Source organism: Acomys minous (genome assembly GCF_964271855.1).
Source record: "Acomys minous genome assembly, chromosome: 10".
Taxonomy (NCBI): domain Eukaryota; kingdom Metazoa; phylum Chordata; class Mammalia; order Rodentia; family Muridae; genus Acomys; species Acomys minous.
In genome coordinates, this window is record NC_140491.1 from 120029222 (window position 1) to 120050273 (window position 21052).

Below are 21052 nucleotides of genomic sequence, written 5' to 3' on the forward strand. Positions count from 1 at the left end.
ACAGGCAACACCATCAACAAGGGTTCCCCTTGCACATTGCCAGGGATAACTATTTATGTAAGAATGCCACCAGCAGTGAAGAAGTGTTTTCTTTCTGCATTTTCATTAAGGTTTTCATTGGTGAAACATAATTTATGAAAGTTACCAGCTTCTGCACTTTTTCACTTTTATGAGTATATAATAATATTATGCCATTTTATTAACTTTTTTTGAGATCAGTATTAAAATGCACATACACATCACACACAGAATCAGACATACACATACTTTCACACACATCACACACACACAGGCATTCACATGCACATACATCAAATACATCAGAAACATACACTCACACACCACCATCCAGATATATGTTTAATTTTTTCTAAATTATTTATTCATTTGCGTATTTCACCCATTTTCCTAATCAATATTTGTTTGTCTTTTCTGTTAGATGGAATTTCTTTATTTAGCTCTGAGGCTGTTCTGGACCGCATTATATATGCCAGGCTGAACTTAACATCACAGAGATCCCCCTGATTCTGGCTCCTGAGTGATGAGATTAAATGCATGCACCACTACTCCATATTGGTCGACCATTTTTTAATGCAACAGAAGTACATGTTCCCTCTGTGGCTTTTATCTTGCACTATAAATGTGAATCATTTCCACAATGAAGGCTCTACCAGCACTGAGAGTACAATTAATTACTCACTGTGATCTTGCATCATATTTTAGACTTAGATGCTAAAGGTACTCATTTTCCTGTATGTATTCACATACACACCAAGGGGAATTCTAATTATCAAATTCATATCCACAGGTAAAAGCAACACGTGATTGCAGCTATGACACTAAATTTGAAGCAAAGAATCATGTGCTATTACAGGGGTTAGTCTTTATAGTCAAATCAAATCCAAGGCTAGCAAGTGTTCTGATTTGTGACCCTGTATTTGGAGTTTGTGGCTAATACTTAGAAAAGTAAAGTTTGCTTATACTTTGTTCACTGTGAATATATCATGCTGTGAATTATTGTTAAAGAAAACCTTGGAGGACAGAATAAAAAAATTAATAAAAATGAAATAAAAAATAAAGAAAGACCAAGTAAGTTTACTTTGTCTTTGAAAGAGTTATGACAATGTAATGAAAGTGGGATATATTACGAAGTTTTCTGACATAAATGTAAAACAAAAACTTTTCCATTTAAAACTGAGAACAATGATCTGAGTTGGTATCTGTAAGCACCTCATAGAGCAGTCAGGAACAAAATAGAAAAAGCCAATAAATCCACAGTAGCACTGGTAACCTATGTAAGATTGGTATAAGACTAGGAACACAAAAATCCTGTAATGTAGTGGGGAGTGGTTCATTAATCTTTAACTTTCCTAGATGATCTTTAAGTAGCTAATGGTTGCTGGGAAAGGAAAGATGTTTTCTTCAATGATGTAGCCACTATCAAGATACCCATTTTCATGTAAATATACTTTCTTACCATGTCTCTTAAGTAGTCCTAACTAAGGAAGATGATAAGATCCTATATAAATAAAAATTAATAGATGACTGAATAAAGAAAGCATGACAGGACAGTATAAAAGGTACTAACTTGGAAGAGGAATGGTATTATAGGGTAAGGAGGAAGATAGGAGGGAATAATTTTGCACATGTAATAAAATGATATATCCTTTCATTTTGTGTAGTTAATAGATTCTAGTAAACCAAAGGTTTATAAAATGAGATCCAACATCTGAATAGAAGCTATGCCACCAGGAATTGCTATAACATGAGTTTAAATTTAAGAAACACTTATAATTTGCAACATACAATTACATTCTATTATTAATCCTTGATTAATATTTAAATAGATTTTAATGTCTTTAGCTATAACACATGTTGAAGTGAACATGTGAGTATTAATAGTACCCTATTATCAATACTTTAAAACATTCACATAAGAGGAATTATTGGATTGAAAATTAGGTAGGTAGGTAGATAAATAAGTAGCTAGATAGATGATAGATAAATAGATAGGTAGATAGATGGATAGATAGATAGGCAGAGTCATAGTAAATATCAAATTTCCCTAATGTTCATAACTTCCAGTCATTCCCATAGACTCTCATATATATATCCTTTTTTTCTTGAGTGGGTCTTTTTTTTTTTTCGCTTAATTTTTTGAGTTCTGTTGTGGAAGTTTGCTTTACGATATATAAACATGTTTTTGTTTTAATCTCAGGTGTTGGAAATGGGAGTTGCTCCAATTTGCCCACAGTCAATAAGTGCCTTATCAAAGAATGTGATCTTTGTCAGCTGGTAACTGCCTCATGGAGACTGTGGCCTTTGCCAGTGGGAACAAAAGCCAGACAAAGAGAGAGGCTGGGGTCTTTGAGAAAGAAGGCTTCAGATGGTCTCCTCTGGTTACTGATGATGCTGTTTGTTGAGAAGTTAGAGATATCCTGAAAGGAGGATTGGATTTGTCCTAAGCATCCTGAAGGCCCAAAACAGCAGGAAGTAGCTCAGAAAATATAGCCATTTCTCCTCACTAATTTTCTTTGTCTCTTACCTGATATTGGGGTGTTGGAAAGATTACGTTAGAGAAGGGAGAAAGATATAAGAAAATAAAATAAAAATAGGCTAAAGTAAGATTACAGATTATTTTATAATTGAAAATAAAAATTCTTTCATAAAATATATTTCACCTTCCTCATCTACTCCTGGATCTCTCTCACTTTCCTATATATTCCAACTCTATATCTTGCTCTCTTTTTTCCTCTTTTTCTTTATTCTTTTCTGTTGGCTCCTTTTCTTAACAATTAGACTTTATTTTACAAGCCAACTATTCTATACAGGAGGGAAAAAAAGGTTAAAGGGAAAGAAGAATAAACCTTCGGGTATCTGTTCCATGGTACTGATCCCTAGGTGTCTCCATGCCTGCGCGCTGATCCTCTCCCTGGTAGAAGCTATCTACACCCTGCTGGTCCCCACTTGCCGCCTTCTCTGCCTCAGCCTGAGTCTCTCTCTAGGGTGTAATCCCTGCTCTTTCCTCCTCCTTCCCATAGATGTCCGATTAGAAACACAATAGTCAGGCTGGGGTCCTTGGTCTGCTTCCTGAATTCAAGACCAAGGATGGCTCCTCCCAGTCTATCACAATGTCCATCTCAGTGGGGTATCCATGGTGTTTCCAAGAGGCAAAGCCTGTCAAGATTGCTTTCACCTGAGACAAAGCCTGCCATCCGTCCACAGTTTTCTCATATAATATATTTAAATCTCCACCTCCCTCATCTCTCAGTCCCCTCTCCACCTCCCTCATCTCTCAGTCCCCTCTCCACCTCCCTCATCTCTCAGTCCCCTTCTCCACCTCCCTCATCTCTTAGTCCCTTCTCCACCTCCCTCATCTCTCAGTCCCCTTCTCCACCTCCCTCATCTCTTAGTCCCTTCTCCACCTCCCTCATCTCTCAGTCCCCTCTCCACCTCCCTCATCTCTCAGTCCCTTCTCCACCTCCCTCATCTCTCAGTCCCCTCTCCACCTCCCTCATCTCTCAGTCCCCTTCTCCACCTCCCTCATCTCTTAGTCCCTTCTCCACCTCCCTCATCTCTTAGTCCCTTCTCCACCTCCCTCATCTCTCAGTCCCCTCTCCACCTCCCTCATCTCTCAGTCCCCTTCTCCACCTCCCTCATCTCTCAGTCCCTTCTCCACCTCCCTCATCTCTCAGTCCCTTCTCCACCTCCCTCATCTCTCAGTCCCCTCTCCACCTCCCTCATCTCTCAGTCCCCTTCTCCACCTCCCTCATCTCTTAGTCCCTTCTCCACCTCCCTCATCTCTTAGTCCCTTCTCCACCTCCCTCATCTCTCAGTCCCCTCTCCACCTCCCTCATCTCTCAGTCCCCTTCTCCACCTCCCTCATCTCTCAGTCCCTTCTCCACCTCCCTCATCTCTTAGTCCCTTCTCCACCTCCCTCATCTCTCAGTCCCTTCTCCACCTCCCTCATCTCTCAGTCCCCTCTCCACCTCCCTCATCTCTCAGTCCCTTTTCCACCTCCCTCATCTCTCAGTCCCCTCTCCACCTCCCTCATCTCTCAGTCCCTTCTCCACCTCCCTCATCTCTCAGTCCCTTCTCCACCTCCCTCATCTCTCAGTCCCTTCTCCACCTCCCTCATCTCTTAGTCCCTTCTCCACCTCCCTCATCTCTCAGTCCCTTCTCCACCTCCCTCATCTCTCAGTCCCTTCTCCACCTCCCTCATCTCTTAGTCCCTTCTCCACCTCCCTCATCTCTTAGTCCCTTCTCCACCTCCCTCATCTCTCAGTCCCTTCTCCACCTCCCTCATCTCTCAGTCCCTTCTCCACCTCCCTCATCTCTCAGTCCCTTCTCCACCTCCCTCATCTCTTAGTCCCTTCTCCACCTCCCTCATCTCTTAGTCCCTTCTCCACCTCCCTCATCTCTCAGTCCCTTCTCCACCTCCCTCATCTCTTAGTCCCTTCTCCACCTCCCTCATCTCTTAGTCCCTTCTCCACCTCCCTCATCTCTCAGTCCCCTTCTCCACCTCCCTCATCTCTCAGTCCCCTTCTCCACCTCCCTCATCTCTCAGTCCCCTCTCCACCTCCCTCATCTCTTAGTCCCTTCTCCACCTCCCTCATCTCTCAGTCCCCTCTCCACCTCCCTCATCTCTTAGTCCCCTCTCCACCTCCCTCATCTCTCAGTCCCCTTCTCCACCTCCCTCATCTCTTAGTCCCTTCTCCACCTCCCTCATCTCTCAGTCCCTTCTCCACCTCCCTCATCTCTCAGTCCCCTCTCCACCTCCCTCATCTCTCAGTCCCCTTCTCCACCTCCCTCATCTCTTAGTCCCTTCTCCACCTCCCTCATCTCTCAGTCCCTTCTCCACCTCCCTCATCTCTCAGTCCCCTTCTCCACCTCCCTCATCTCTTAGTCCCTTCTCCACCTCCCTCATCTCTCAGTCCCCTCTCCACCTCCCTCATCTCTTAGTCCCCTCTCCACCTCCCTCATCTCTCAGTCCCCTTCTCCACCTCCCTCATCTCTTAGTCCCTTCTCCACCTCCCTCATCTCTCAGTCCCTTCTCCACCTCCCTCATCTCTCAGTCCCCTTCTCCACCTCCCTCATCTCTTAGTCCCTTCTCCACCTCCCTCATCTCTCAGTCCCCTCTCCACCTCCCTCATCTCTCAGTCCCCTTCTCCACCTCCCTCATCTCTTAGTCCCCTCTCCACCTCCCTCATCTCTCAGTCCCCTTCTCCACCTCCCTCATCTCTCAGTCCCTTCTCCACCTCCCTCATCTCTCAGTCCCCTTCTCCACCTCCCTCATCTCTCAGTCCCCTTCTCCACCTCCCTCATCTCTTAGTCCCTTCTCCACCTCCCTCATCTCTCAGTCCCCTCTCCACCTCCCTCATCTCTTAGTCCCTTCTCCACCTCCCTCATCTCTTAGTCCCTTCTCCACCTCCCTCATCTCTCAGTCCCCTTCTCCACCTCCCTCATCTCTCAGTCCCTTCTCCACCTCCCTCATCTCTCAGTCCCCTTCTCCACCTCCCTCATCTCTTAGTCCCTTCTCCACCTCCCTCATCTCTCAGTCCCCTTCTCCACCTCCCTCATCTCTTAGTCCCTTCTCCACCTCCCTCATCTCTCAGTCCCCTCTCCACCTCCCTCATCTCTCAGTCCCTTCTCCACCTCCCTCATCTCTCAGTCCCCTTCTCCACCTCCCTCATCTCTCAGTCCCCTTCTCCACCTCCCTCATCTCTCAGTCCCCTTCTCCACCTCCCTCATCTCTTAGTCCCTTCTCCACCTCCCTCATCTCTCAGTCCCTTCTCCACCTCCCTCATCTCTCAGTCCCTTCTCCACCTCCCTCATCTCTCAGTCCCCTTCCGACTCTCCTCTACCCCAGCACAACCTCTCTCTGGTTTTCCTTGCTGGCTTTCAGGTATATCAACCAAACATGACCTAACAATATGAAATATAAACCCTCAAAACAAGGCTGTGCAAAGCAACCCATTTGGAGGAAAAGACTCCTATGAACAGACAAAAGAATCAGAGCCACCCCCATTTTCACTGTTAGGAGTCCAAGAAAATCCCAAATTAAACAGCTATAGCATGTACACAGAAGCCCTAGCATAGACCCATGCAGGCTTCCTGGTTGCATCTTCTTTGAGGCTCTATGGGCCATGCTAAATTGATTACATGGGCTCGGTTCTCTTGGTGTCTTCGACATCTCTGGCTCCTACAATCTTCCCTCATACTCTTCTGTGGGGTTCCTGAGATCTGCCTAATGTTTGATTGCTCAGGAATCATCTCTGATGATAATTGGTCTGGCCACTGATTGATGAGTGTAGCAGAATATCATTAGGTATCATTGCATCGACTTTCTTCTTTTTTTCTTTCCCTTTTCCTTTCCTTCCATCCATCCATCCATCCATCCATCCATCTATGCTTCCTTCCTTCCTTCCTTCCTTCCTTTTCTTCCTCCTCCACGTCCTCCTCCTCCTCCTCCTTCTTCTTGACAGGACAACTTATGGGTCATAGATTTGTGGTGGAATCACAGGATGTTGGACCAAAATTGGCTTGGTTGGGTGCACGGTTTTGATAAAGAGGTTCAGGACCCTCACCTGGACAGACTCTGATGAGAGCATTTACTGTTCCTTTTCTTCCCTCAAATATGTGAAAAAACATATTAGTTTTATATATGCTAATAAGAACTTCAGATGAATTCTTTGAAAATATATTATTTTTATATAAATGGTCAAAATATATATAATAAAATTATATTTGAAGTGATGTTATTAAGTCTATGATGGAGTTCAATAGGATGGAAATAATTTTTAGTGATAGAATTTTAAATTCATGGCATTCTTTTCTACCTTTTAAAAATATTTTAAAGTATGTGTATTTTTGTTTTACGTGTCAGTGTTTGTCTGCATATATTTTTGCCTACATGTGTTTTTCTAATGTTCATGAAGGCCTTCAAAACTTCTGTAGCTGGAATTATCAACAGTTTTGGCTAAAATATGGGTGATGTGAACCAAACCTAGAACCTTTACAAAAGAACCCAATGCTTTATCAGCTCAACCACCCGTCCAGCTCTCATTTCGTGTTCACATGTATTTTTATATTATGCTTATTATTTTGTACCAGGTTCTCTTATGAACGCTATTCAATAATTTTGTAAATAAATATGTGTGTATGGTTAATATCTAAATTATTGAGTAAGGAAACAAAATGTCTGTCCCATTTTGAATTATTCAATTTTATGAAATGAAAAGAATGTTCTTCATTCTTAGCACCAGTTAACAAGTTTTAGTAGAATTTTTGATATTTAATTCCAATATTTGTTAGAGGAAATAACTCTTAAAAAGATATTTGTTTCTTGTGTTTGTATTCCAAAGATGAAGCAGAGATTGAGATACATCTCCCCTTTTTCCAATATTAAATAATGTTTCTTGTTGTAGTTCGATTCACTTAATGCAGAAACTTATACTAGGCAAAGAGCTGAGATTAAGGAGAGGTTCAGGGCTTAGACATAAATTAACAGATTTATCTTCCTCTGTGAAGCATAGGGGACACCACAGAAAATGGAGCAGAAAGAATTTCAGGACTGAGATAAGAGAGAAATAGAGTGAAATCGTGGATATAACACAGACATGGAACTCATGAACTCACTGCAGCTGTGGTTGTCTGTACTAAACTGCACTAAACTGGGCTCACCAACATCCCAGTTGCATCTTGAAAGAGTACCAGAGACTCTCATTTCCTGCAGAAAAGCAATGGACTGTCATTTTCTTCAGTGTTGAAGCTATTCATAGATCACTCTGTTTTTTAAGACAACCTGCCCCCAACATTGTGCTAGGAACTCAGTGGGCCACACACCAAAGAAGAAAGTGGAAGGGAATATATGAAAAAAAAAGTGTTTCAGATGGAGAGGGAGGATGAAGAGGGAATCAATAACTGAATTGATAACAATTAACATTCATTGTATAGATGTATTATGAAACTGTCCAGTATCTAAACTCTAAATCAAAAACACTATAATTTAATAAAACAAAAGCAATGCAAATATATACAAATGTTAGAATATTTGTTTTAACATAAAATTCCACAAGAATGTTCAAAGTCCACCTTTGAACCTACTATACTTTCCTGCTCTTATGAATGATATATCTCTTTAGACACTAAATCTGTTTATATTTTATAGTAGGCTTGGCAATTATTTATAGAATGCAGTGTCCCCTGAAGGAAATTAATCTCCCCTAATGTAAGTATGGTAAATGAAAATTTTATTAACACCAGCTTTCAAGTAGCTAAATACATGTTGACGACATTGGTGCTGCTTGTATATTCTAGAGGAAAACAAAATAGACGCATATTCAAAACTCATTTGAGGGTTATGTACCATTTCTAAATGTTAAGAGGACGTGTTTAATATTTTCTGCCATGTTCTCTGTAGAGCATCTTTTACATCTCTGTTCCTCAGGCTATAGATCAAGGGATTCAACAAGGGGATGATTAAAGTATAAAATATGGATGATATTTTATCAGTATCAATGGAATGACTAGATTCAGGTTGTACATACATGAATATCAATGTCCCATAAAACACCGTAACCACTGTCAGGTGGGACCCACAGGTGGAGAAAGCTTTTCGTCTGCCCTCAGCAGAGTTCATCCTGAGAACAGCTATGAGAATGAGCAGGTACGACATAAGCACAACCATAAGGGAGGAAATTAAATCAAAAGCTGCAAAGATCATAACTATAAGTTCAACGTCCTGCGTATTCGAGCAAAGCAGTGATATTAAGGGGATACAGTCACAAAAGAAATGATTGATGACATTGTAACCACAGAAAGATAAAGAGAAAATATTTATGGTTACTACAAGGGACATAAATGTACAGTAAAGATAGGTAATTGTGACTAGGACCCAACATACTTTATGTGACATGATAACAGTGTAGAGTAGAGGCTTGCATATGGCTACATAGCGGTCGTAAGACATGGCAGATAAAATAAAAAGCTCGCTGCCAATGAACAAAAGAAAGAACGCTAGCTGTGTGGCACAGAGATAATAGGAAATTGCATTTTGATCTACAACAAAGTTTACCAACATTTTTGGTCCCACGGTTGTTGAGTAAACAAAATCAGTGAAAGCCAAATGCCTAAGAAAGAAATACATTGGTGTCTGTAGTTTGGAGTCTGCATTGGTGAGAAAGATGATTCCCAGGTTGCCAACCACTGAGGTCAGATAGATGATAAGGAACAGCACAAACAATGGGACCTGCAGTGCGGGATTCTCAGTGATGCCCATCAGGATGAATTCAGTCACCACTGAGAGGTTCCGTTCCTCCATTCTTTATAAGAAAACCTGTTGTCAATGGGAGCAATAAAACCTTAAATGTGTTTCATAATTTATCACCTGAATGATATTTATTGGGCTAAATTATTACAAGTAAGAAACATCTAACATTTCCAACTTAATATTTAAAAACAAACATATTTATTCAAAGGAGTATGCTAATAAAGAGATTTAACAAGGAGATTCTAATTTGTGTTTCCATTCATGATGATTATGATGAAAAGTACTATACAACTTTGAAAGATAGATAATTCCAATATAAACATGAATTGCTACTGTGCTTTGAGGATTTGCAGCCAGTTGGTCTGGTAAACACCACAGATATTTAATTTCTAGCTCCAAACAAACTGTATCATTAACTCATGTATAAAGGTTAAATACTTCTAATGTTATATACTTAAGAGATGATTGATAGACAGGTAATAGAAACATGTTATAGATATACATATGCAAACATGCATACAGATACAGAAGATACAAGAGGATAAATGCATATATGAAGATGTAGGTAAAGATAAAGTAAACTTGTGATTAAATACTGTTAAAAATGTAATGGTTAGATAAATGCCTAGTGGATTACTATTATACTGCTGTTCTTTATAGTCTTCAAATAATTTCAATTTGTAACAATAATTAATTCAGTAAAATAAATAATACATATGCCAGTTCTATCATATTTTTCATGAGAAGTTAAAAATGCAAACATGTGCCTGGACAGATGGCTTAGCAGTAAAACCACACATTGCTATTATAGAGTATAAGTGTATGAGTCAGTTTCTAGCATACATGCTAGGTCTGTATTTTATAAATTAAATAAATATTTATACTTATAAAACATACAAATCATTCTTTATAATATAGTCTTATAAAGTAACATAGTCAAAGGTGTTAACTCTTTTGATGAACACTGAACAGGTGAATAAAAATCACATTGTTTTCATGTGAAGAAACAAAGCACTGGAAAAATATACACAGGCGTAACACTGGTACATGTACTTAGTGAAAATAAGCATTGCTTTGTACATTTAATTTTTCATAATACTATATTTCAAATTCTTTTCTTTTTCAAAGCTGAGGACCAAACCCAGGGCCTTGTGCTTGCTAGGCAAGTGCTCTACCACTGAGCTAAATCCGTAACTCCTTTATTTCAGTTTTACATGTCTTTGTAGCATTATTTGGAATAACAATTAGATATCTCAATATTGAAATGGTGTCATGAAGTCATCCTCAGGCATTATTAACACTTCTGTTTTACATACAACAAGGTTCAAATCTAGGCACTGGCACATATGTGCCGAGAACTCCATCTCTGAGCAACCCTACCTACTCTTCTACTTCTACTTTCTAGAAGCAGCATCTTGCTGTGCAGGCCACGCTGTTCAGGAACATGAATCCTGTTGTTCACTCACTAGAGTCTGGAAATATGACTTTGAAGTTAGTCACAAAAACCGAAAGAGAATAGGTTTATTCCATACAAATAAATATGTATCTTTTTATGCAAAAGGGTTTGTCAGTCCAGAGAAAGCATCACAAACTTCTACACCTACAAATGACAATTAGTAAATGCTATGTTCTGATAAAGGGAAAAATTGGTATTTTCTAATGGAGTAACACTGGTCTATGATCCACATTCCAGGGCTGGCCTCATGCTCCGTAGCAGTTGGTCCACACAAAACGAACCCATTTTCTTTTTGTGTGCTTTCTTTTATTATGGATTGTTATTTTTATATTCTTTAAGGTATTTTTTCAGCTTTAATATTTATGTTTGCTTCATTATTTTTTCAGAGAAAGATAGTGGAGCAGGGAGAGAATAAACCAGTGTGGATAGTGATGTGGGGATTATGTAGGAGGTATTGAAGAATGAAAAATAAGATCAAAATATATTGCTTAAAAATTTAAAAATATGAAGTGATCATAATATAAAAAACAAGGTTATTTAATAATAACACATCAACCTTCTGTTTTTACCAATCTGTTCTTTTTTTTTCCTCAGATACTCCTTCATGACACACATAAGGTCAAGAATCAATGTTTTTTATTTTCAATACTTTTCATATAACATTTACAAATATAATAATATTTTAAGTTGTATTTATATCAGTTTACTGGAATATTGATTTACTACTATGGGGATTTTCATTACATTTGATATTCATTTATTTTAATATAACAAAGGTGATATACTTTTGTTGTGGGAAAAATTAGGAGACTGACACTGTTGGATCAAATTAGAGGAAAAAATCCCTTAAAAATTGTTTTATGCAATGTAAATTTTCCTTTGGTTTGAGGGATTCTCTATTTTACTGAATAATATGGAAATAAAATATCAAGCTTGCTGCTTACACCTGTAGTCCCAACTCGTGGGACACGGAGACAGTAGGTCATCATTTTCTATATAGAGACTGTTTCCTTGTATCAAAACTGTTTATGGGTGTCTCAAAAAATAAAAATAAAAGAAAAGAAAAGGAAGGTAGAAAGAAAGAAAGAAAGAAAGAAAGAAAGAAAGAAAAAAAGAAGAAGGAAAGAAAGAAAGAAAGAAGAAGGAAAGAAGGAAGGAAGGAAGACAAGAAGAAAGCGAACAAGGCTGGAAGAAGGGTTACATTTTTCCAATATTTACTGTCTGTATTACAAGAACTGTAGGTAAATCAATAAACTCAAACATATTCTATTGTTTCTACCTACTTCACATAAAATGTTATTCAAATGATTGTCCATAAATGATTGTCCACACTGTCTCATCAATAAGCCTGTATTATGTTAACACAGCAATAATAAGCTTTTATAATATTAGAGAAGTGTTTTGCAAAATGGCAATAAGAAAGTGTTGAAATATAGTTTTGCTGTTTTATTTTGCTTGATTTTGTAATAATAATCATATTACAAAATAAAAGGTATGAGACAATCATGTTCCAGGAATCTTGTATAGTAAAGCAACAAACATGTACATTATCTCAGTATTTTTAGAGGTTAATGGGATGCAACACAGTGCTTTTTTATGCTTTGCCAATTAATCAAATATTTTTAAACATATACTTATAGAAAACTGTGGATAGATCAATGTAGATAATAAGTAATATTTTACATTAGTAATGAAGCTTATTACTTAAACTTCTCGTTATACAATTAGTTACTTTTATATGTAAACCCAATATGCAGTACTTGTTTAATCTTAATGTATTGGGCATCATTCTCACCAGTACAATTACCTATTCACCTTATATTTTTGAGATGATCATGGAAAACACTTCAATCACAATGCTTAACCATTTGAAAGCACATTAAAATCACAGAATTTCTGCTTTTAATTTTTGCCTTGAAAATACTTATATGATTTAATAATACTTCATCTCTTCCAACATTTGTGTTTCAGATTTTACCTCTCATATATGCTAAATTAGATATTTTAAAAACATACAAAATGTTTATGCTTCAAAATGGTTTATCAACTTTCTTTAGCTTAATATGATAAAGAGGGGTTTTCTTGTTCAGTCACCAAAGAGTAGGTTAAAAAAAAAACCACGAACAAAATACAAATGGACACTGATACTTAATTACAAAGACAGAGCAAACTGTTTCTTGTTCTGTGGATACTAATAACATAAAACCTTCCTTTACCTGTGGTGAGAGGTCCTCAACTATTCTCTCTTGCATAATGTAACATAGACTGTTAGATGGTTACTTATTATATTTCCTCAAACTTTAAAGCGTCTCCCTGTGGGTGATCCAGCCAATTCCTCTATTAACCCACAATGTCAGATTGATTAATGAAATGTCTGGGGACTGTCCACTAATTGTCAGGAAAAGTTTGCATTTCACTCCGAATACACAAATATTATGAGACCTGCCACCAGATGCCTGGTTTTATCTTAAACTATTTGCTTCTTTATATCAAGGAGATATTAACAACATCAAATTATTGTAGCTATATTTAACTAGATATGATATAAAACAAGTAAAATATCCATATATAAATGAATTAATACATAAAATACACTATATATAGACACTGAAATATCATCCAGCATTAAAAATTATATTCTATAAAATGTATTAATGTGGATGAACCTGAATGTAATGCTGAATGATAGATGACTACATAATATCCATAAGCCATAATCAATAAACACCTTCCTGAGACTCAAAAGATATTAGCAAGGGATATTAGTAAAGAAAATATATTTTACAAATGCCCATTTTAATACATTCATTTGTTGCATTTTCATTGTGAGAATACTAGTAGGCATTTGGAGAATGGCCATTCTATATTAGGGAGTGTGGGGGATAGAGAGATAGATGATCTGTTAATAGTTCAGCCCTGCCTCTCCAGAGGACCTGAGTTCAGTTCCCAGAACCCACATAGTGGCTGACAACAGCTTGTGACTCTGATTCCAGGATATCTGATGATGCTTTCTTCTGGTGTCTATGGCCCTCTATTGTAGGCACAGACACACAGACATAGACACACACACATACACACACACACATACACCAAGTAAATTAATTTAATTAATAAATAGAAAGTAATATTGTGGTTTGTAAATTGAATGCTATTACACATTTTAATAATGTAGTGTTTCTAAATTTGTATTTTTCATTTAGGGAAATTTCCAACTGGATTTACTATTCATTTACTATTCATACTGTAGATCAGCAGTTCTAGCCTGTTGTGGGTCATGACTCTTTTGGGGTGGAATGACCCTTTTATAAGAGTTGCCTAGGACCATTAGAAGATACAGCTATTTACATTATGATTTTTAACAGTAGCAAAATTACAGTTGTGAAATATCAATGAAATAATTTTATGGTTCAGGGTCACAACAACATAAGCAACTGTACTGAGGGGTCACAGCATGAGGAAGTGGGAGAACCACTATTCTACAGTCACATGGCAATCTGAACACTTCTCTCAATTATTATGAGGTTTATAGTTTTATTTAATCTCATACATATATATATGCTTAATGTTTTACATTTTAAATTTTTCACCTTTTTTAAATAGCTCTACATTGTATTTCATGCACCACTCTAGGCATTTCATTATTTGAGATATTCTGTGGGAGTCTTAAATTCTCTTTCACAGTTAGTAAGACATGGTTGTCTGATTTCATTTACACCAAATGTAGATTTCTGAAGCAGATCTTTCGAAATATATTTCTATTTAATTTCCATTGTCATTATAGGTTGTAAGTAAATGGGCACATTCATAAAATGCAATAGTTACATCAAGTGAATGTGATGTACACATTTTAGGTTATACATCATCTTCTACTTTGCTTTATGCTTTTATTATTTACAACTATAGTATTTTATGGTTTTGGGGTATTGTAATGGATTTTATTTAACCCTTTTACTCAAGGTTGCTTTAGCTATGTTTTATTATTACATGAAGCATAACAAGTAGCTTCATAAGGTTTATTTGTTTGTTTTTACTGTTTCTGTGACTAAGGTGCCTTTTATTTGAGAATGGCATTGATTTTGATGATCATTGTTGTAACCTGAGTTGGTTTTTGGAACACAATCAAAGGAATGACCCATGGTAGACTGTGCCTTGGGGAACAGTGAGAGTGGCTCCAGGAAAAAAAAATTGAAAGGTTGTTTACTTCAAGTTCAGATTTTGTGCCTTGGATTGCTCCTGGATGTGGTTTTGTCCTTCCTATAATGAACATTTACATTCAGTTTATAGGACATGTTTATATTTGTTGAATATCAGAACATAACTATAGGAAACAGTCTGGAAGCTGGGCAGTGGTGGTGCATGCATTTAATACCAGCACTTGAGAGGCAGAGGCAGGTGGATCTCTGTGAGTTCAAGGCCAACCTGGTCTACAAAGTGAGTCCGGGACAGCTAAGGCTACACAGAGAAACTTTGTCTTCAAAGAAAAAAAAAAGAAAAAGAAAAAGAAGATACAATAGAAGAAATGGACAGATAGATCAATGTAAATATTAAGACTGAAAAATTACTGACACAAAACCTCCAAGAAATCAAGGATAACATGAAAAGACAAAATTTAAAAACATTAGGAGTATAAGAAAACAAAGATTCCAGACTCCAAAGACCAGAAAATATTTTCAAGAAAATCACAGAATAAAATTTCTCCAACCTAAAGAAAGAGATGCATGAGATGCATGTAAACATACAAAATGCCTTCAGGACACCAAATAGACTAGACCAGAAAATAAATTCCTCCTCCCATACAATAATAAAAGCATTAAACCTACAGAACAAAGAAAAATACTAAAATCAGCAATAGAAAAAGGCCAACTAACTGATAAAGCAGACCTAGAAGAACCATACCTGAATTCTCAAGCAGAGATTATAAAAGCCAGAAGGGTCTGAACAGATGTCATACAGACACTAGGAAACCAAAGATGCCATTACAGACTACTATACCCAGCAAAGCTTTCAATCACAATAGATGGAGGAATCCAGCTATTCCAAGACAAAACCAAATGCAAAAAATATCTATGCAGAAACCCAGGCCTAGAATGAAAACTTCAATCCAATGAGGTTTGGATACATAAGAAAACACAGGGTATAGATAACTTCACCAGTGGTATGTACTCACTTATAAGTATATTTTTGATATATGGTGCAGGATAATCTTACTACAATGCACAGACCCAAAGAAAACAAGCAACAAGGAAGATCTAAGGAAGGATGATTCAGTCTCAGCCAGAATGAGAAATACAGTGGACAGAGGTAGAGTTTAAAGAGAGAGAAGAAGGTAGGAGAGGGAGTGAGGAGAGATGTGAGGGTGGAGATCAGAGCTTGGGAGAATGGGCATGGGAAGGCAGAAGGTTGCAGAGAAAAAAATTGTGGTCATGGGCACCTCTGTAACAAACTGGGAACCTAAGTCCGGACAGACTCCTATGAGGATATGAGGGGAATCTACCAGCTACTCCTACTAACAAGGGCCATAGAAACTGAAGAGATATCACCTCCACTAGATAAGACACTTAGTAGAGGGAGCAGAACACCAACCCACCACAAAAACTTGGGCTCAACATTTACCCTGCCTACAAAATGTGCAGGGCTAAAGATAGAACAGATAGAGCAAGGATTGAGGGAATGCCCATCCAATGTGGGACCCAACCCTAGACCCGTCCCATGGAGGGAGCCCACTCTCAACACAATTAACAATACTCTGCTATGCTTTCAGAGTTGTCCTCTGAGAAGCTACACCCTGCAGGACTTTGAGACAGAAGCTGAGACTAGGCCAAATATTGATCAAGACAGAGGGAGTCCTGTGGAAAAGTCGGGGAAAAGAGATAAGGACCTGATGGTAAGAGGAGCTCCACAGAGCCAACTAAGCAGGACGCAGAGGGGCTTGCTAAGATTGAACCACCTGTCAAGATCAATGCATAGACCTAGGCACCCAACACAGATGATGCCAATGGGCCACTCAGACTTCATGTGCATTCTCTAATAATGGCAGCAGAGGCTTTCTCTGACATGGGCTCTGTTGCCACGTTTTTGATCACTTCCTTCTGTCAGAACTGCCTTGCCAGGCCACAGATGAAGAGGACTTTCTGAGTTCTGATGTGACTTGGAGAACTGGGTGAAATGGGGAAAGGGGGACTCCCATTTTCTGAGAAATAGTGGAGAGGGGGAAGGGGGAAAGGAGGGAGAATGAGACCGAGGGAAGATGAGGAATGGGGCTATAACTAGGATGTAAAATGAATAAACAAATAAAAATAAAAACAAAAAAGAAAGAAAACAAAAGGCAAATAATGAAGCAGACAAATCAGAAGAACAAACAGCAAAGGAGCCCAAGACGCATACACATGCATGGGCGGGTGCCCGCGCGCACGCGCGCGCGCGCACACACACACACACACACACACACACACAACCACCACCACCACCACCACCACCACTACCACCACCACCATAAAAACTGAAACCATAGTTCATAAGCAAAAGAGTAATAATATAAAACATCTCCAAACAAAGTAATATGAGAAGAAGGGGAAAAAACCTACTGAGTTTCTTTTGTGTTGGACATCTATTGCTGGTTAGGGGCTAGTACAAAATGGGATGTCTTTATTGAACTCGTGTCAGTGATGATGAAACTATGGAGAAGACAAAGACAGACTGTAATAGTCAGAGGGGATGGATGATTACAAAGAAACTGACTTTGAGGCACAACAGGATTGATGCACAATGAGCTAATAGCAACTGTGGACGTGCACAGAATTTTCACACGTTCAAGATAGACAGGGTCCCAGTAATGCGTGAATGAAGAGGATTCAAGTTCCCATCAATAACCAAAATGTATTGTTTACATCTGCTCACAAAAGTAAAATTAGTGTTCTTATAATGTAATATCACTAGAAATATTACTCACACTGAATGACAAGCCCCATGTGTGTCTTTCTGAGTCTGAGTTACCTCATTCAGGGTGATCTTTTCTAGTTCCAACCATTTGCCTGTACATTGCATGGATTCCTTGTTTGTAATGACTGAGTAGTATTCCATAGTGTAAACGTACCACAGTTTCTTTATCTGCTCTTCAGATGAGGGACATGTAGGTCTTTTGCTGGTTCTGGATATTATAAATAAAGCTTCTATAAACATAACTGAGCAAATGCCCTTGTGGTAGGACGAACCATCTTTTGGGTGTATGCTCTGAAGTAGTATAGCTAGGTCCTGAGGTAGAGCTATTCCCTGCATTCTAAGAAAGCACCATATAAATTTCCAAAATGATTGTACAAGTTTTCACTCCCACCCACAATGGGAGTGTTCCCTTTGTCCATATCCTCACCAGCAAGTGCTGTCATTTGAATTTTGATCTTACCCATTCTGACTGGTGTAAGACTGAATTTCAGAGTAGTTTTGATTTGCATTTCCTTAAGGAAGTCGAGCATTTTTAAGTGCTTTTCAGCCATTTGATAGTCTTCTGGTGAGAATTCACTGTTTAGATCTGTGCCCTATTTTTAACTGGGTTATTTTTTGTTGTTCATATATATATGTATATTCTTATATATATATATATATATATATATATATATATATATATATACATATATATATATATATATATATATATCCCTTTGTTGGATGTAGGATTGATGGAGATATTTTCCTAATCCGTAGTATGCCATTTTGCTCTATTAACAGTGTCCATAGCCTTACAAAAGCTTTTCAGTTTCCAAAGGTGCTGTTTATTAATTATTAATCTTAGGGCCTGAGTTGTTGTTGTTATGTTCAGGAATATCTCTCCTGTGCCAATGACTTGAAAGCTCTTCTCCACTTTCTCTTCTAATAATTTAGTGTATCTGGTGTTGAACTCTTGGATCCACTTAGACTTCAATTTTGTGCAGGGTGATAAATATGATTCTATTGGCATTTCTCTACATGTAGACATCCAGTTAGACGAGCATCATTTGTTGAAGATACTGTCTTTTTTCCATTGTATGTTTTCACTACTTTGTCAAAAATCATGTGTCCATAGGTATGTGAGTTTATTTCTTGTTCTTCAATTTGATTCCTTTGATCCACTAGTCAGTCTATGCCAGAATTATGCAGTTTTTGTTACTAGTACCCAGTACTTATTAAAGTGGTATAATATGGAACTACACTTATTATAAGTATTTTATTAAGATATATAAACCATAGTCTTTAGCAACTGAAATTATAATTCCCTGAAGAAATTAATATAATGTAATATTTCTTGTTGTTTTGATGTAGGATCTCTCTGTGTAGCACTGGATGTCATGGAAATCACTACATATACCTTACTGGCCTAGAACTTATAGAGATCTGCCTTCCATAGTGTCCATAATGCTAGGATGAAAGGCATATGCCACTATGTCCAGCTTAAAATACTTTAAAACATACATATTTAAATATTTTATGTGCTCACTAAAATTAACAATTTATTTCTGTTACAAAAACTTTTCCTTTGAATTATTATATTTTATTATATACAGATAAATGGTAAAATTAAGCTATATATTTTGTAGAGCTAAATAAAACATCAATAATAAAAGAATGTTGCACAATGAATATTGTAAAAACATCCATATGTACCAAATGCAAATAATTTTCTTGCTCCAGTGGATTGATCCTGTCCCATGAACTTACGAGGAGCACTAACTGTACTTAGTGAGAAATTTAAAAATCATATGCCAACAAATAATTTATAAAGAAGCTATAGACTTTAGAGTGAGAAAGACAGCATACATAAGAAGGTTTGGTTTTGGAAAAGGAATATGGAAATGATGCATTTATATTAATAATCATAAAATATAAAGTTAAAAGCTATGAAGTAAGGCAGTGGTCTATTATGGGGATATGGGCAAGGATGAGAAAGGGAGTGATATTCAGACAGGATCATATTTCTTTGTGTACATATATATTGAATTCTAAAGAATAAGAAAAATTAAAACTTGTGTGCTTTTACAATTGCAATGAATAGCTTTCCAATGTATGTATCTAAAATGATTTTATTAACTGAATGATGACATACTAAAGAAATACACCAAAAAGACTATGATGAAAATAAAACACCAATTTGTAAACATTAGAAATTGTACAATATATTGTATATTATACAGAGAGTGATATGAGAGATGCTAGGTGTACAGAAGACGTGAATAATTTGTCCATGAATATTTACTCTACCGCTGTCTTTTGACATAGCATAGTTGAGAACAAATATATAGTTCTCGTAGCTTTTACAAGATATAATATCAAATTAAAGATGCAAGGCCATCTATGGATGAAACACAGCACATTAGGCTTAAGATAGTCCACACACATACTTACTAAGAGGCATGGTGCAAAATCATGATCAATCACAGGACAGAACTTGAGTACATTAGACAAGCACAGTAACTGGTTGACTCTCTTGGGCACAGACACCCCTCAGATCACAGAAATCAGATGCTGCACTGATCACATAGCTGATGAAAAGCCAGATATGCAGAATGAGCACTTTCATACAGAAAAGGAGAATAAGGAGAATAAGGGAAAGGCATTTACATTTAGCATGTGGGACCAATGCTTGGACATATTTTCATGAATTACACTTACATCATGAACTGTAATTAGCAGTTTCCAGGTCATCATCAAATTTGATTTTAAGACAAATATGACTTTAATTATAAATGAACTGTAGCCTAAAATCAAAAGTCTGCATTTACACAAAACAGACGCAGAGAAATAAAAAAGTAATGAACCCTGAATATTTCACTCCAATATTGATACATGCTGTGAACAATTCAAGGATTTTGATGTTCCCGGCATCATAGGACTCAATAACACATAAGCGTGGTGAATTGACCATGCCCACTACTACTGTTTACAGTGTACTCAAGTCCTATAATTGCAATTCTTTATTTCCCATGAAGGAAAGCAAAGAATTCTTTTTTCATCTATAATATAGTTATATTAAATCAAGTTAGATTAGAATCAGAAGTTTAAGTTGATGAAATATATATTGAGGTTATTCTTGTTTGCAGTGGGAAAAAAACAAGGTATTTTAACATTCAAAGCAGATTTTCATGGCTGTTACTGTATGCAAATTTTAATGTTATTTATTTTCATTTTATGTATATTGGTGTTTTGCCTGTATGCATGTCTGAATGAGGTTGTCCAGCACTGCAGCTACAGACAGTTGTGAGCTGCCATGTGGGTGACAGAATTTGAACTTGGGTCCTCTAGAAGAGGAACTAACCCTCTTAACTGCTGAGCCATCTCTCCAGTCCCTTTAGTAACTT

At 37.6% G+C, this 21052-nt stretch overlaps 1 protein-coding gene across 1 annotated transcript; it reads right to left on the reverse strand.

The window, feature by feature from the left end:
- Positions 1-8380: 8380 nt before the first annotated feature.
- Positions 8381-9322, reverse strand: LOC311606816 (olfactory receptor 8K3-like; the record flags this gene model as incomplete). Its single annotated transcript, XM_084798226.1, has 1 exon — positions 8381-9322. One exon carries the CDS (start codon positions 9320-9322, stop codon positions 8381-8383), a length of 942 nt encoding a protein of 313 aa, XP_084654352.1.
- Positions 9323-21052: the final 11730 nt, after the last annotated feature.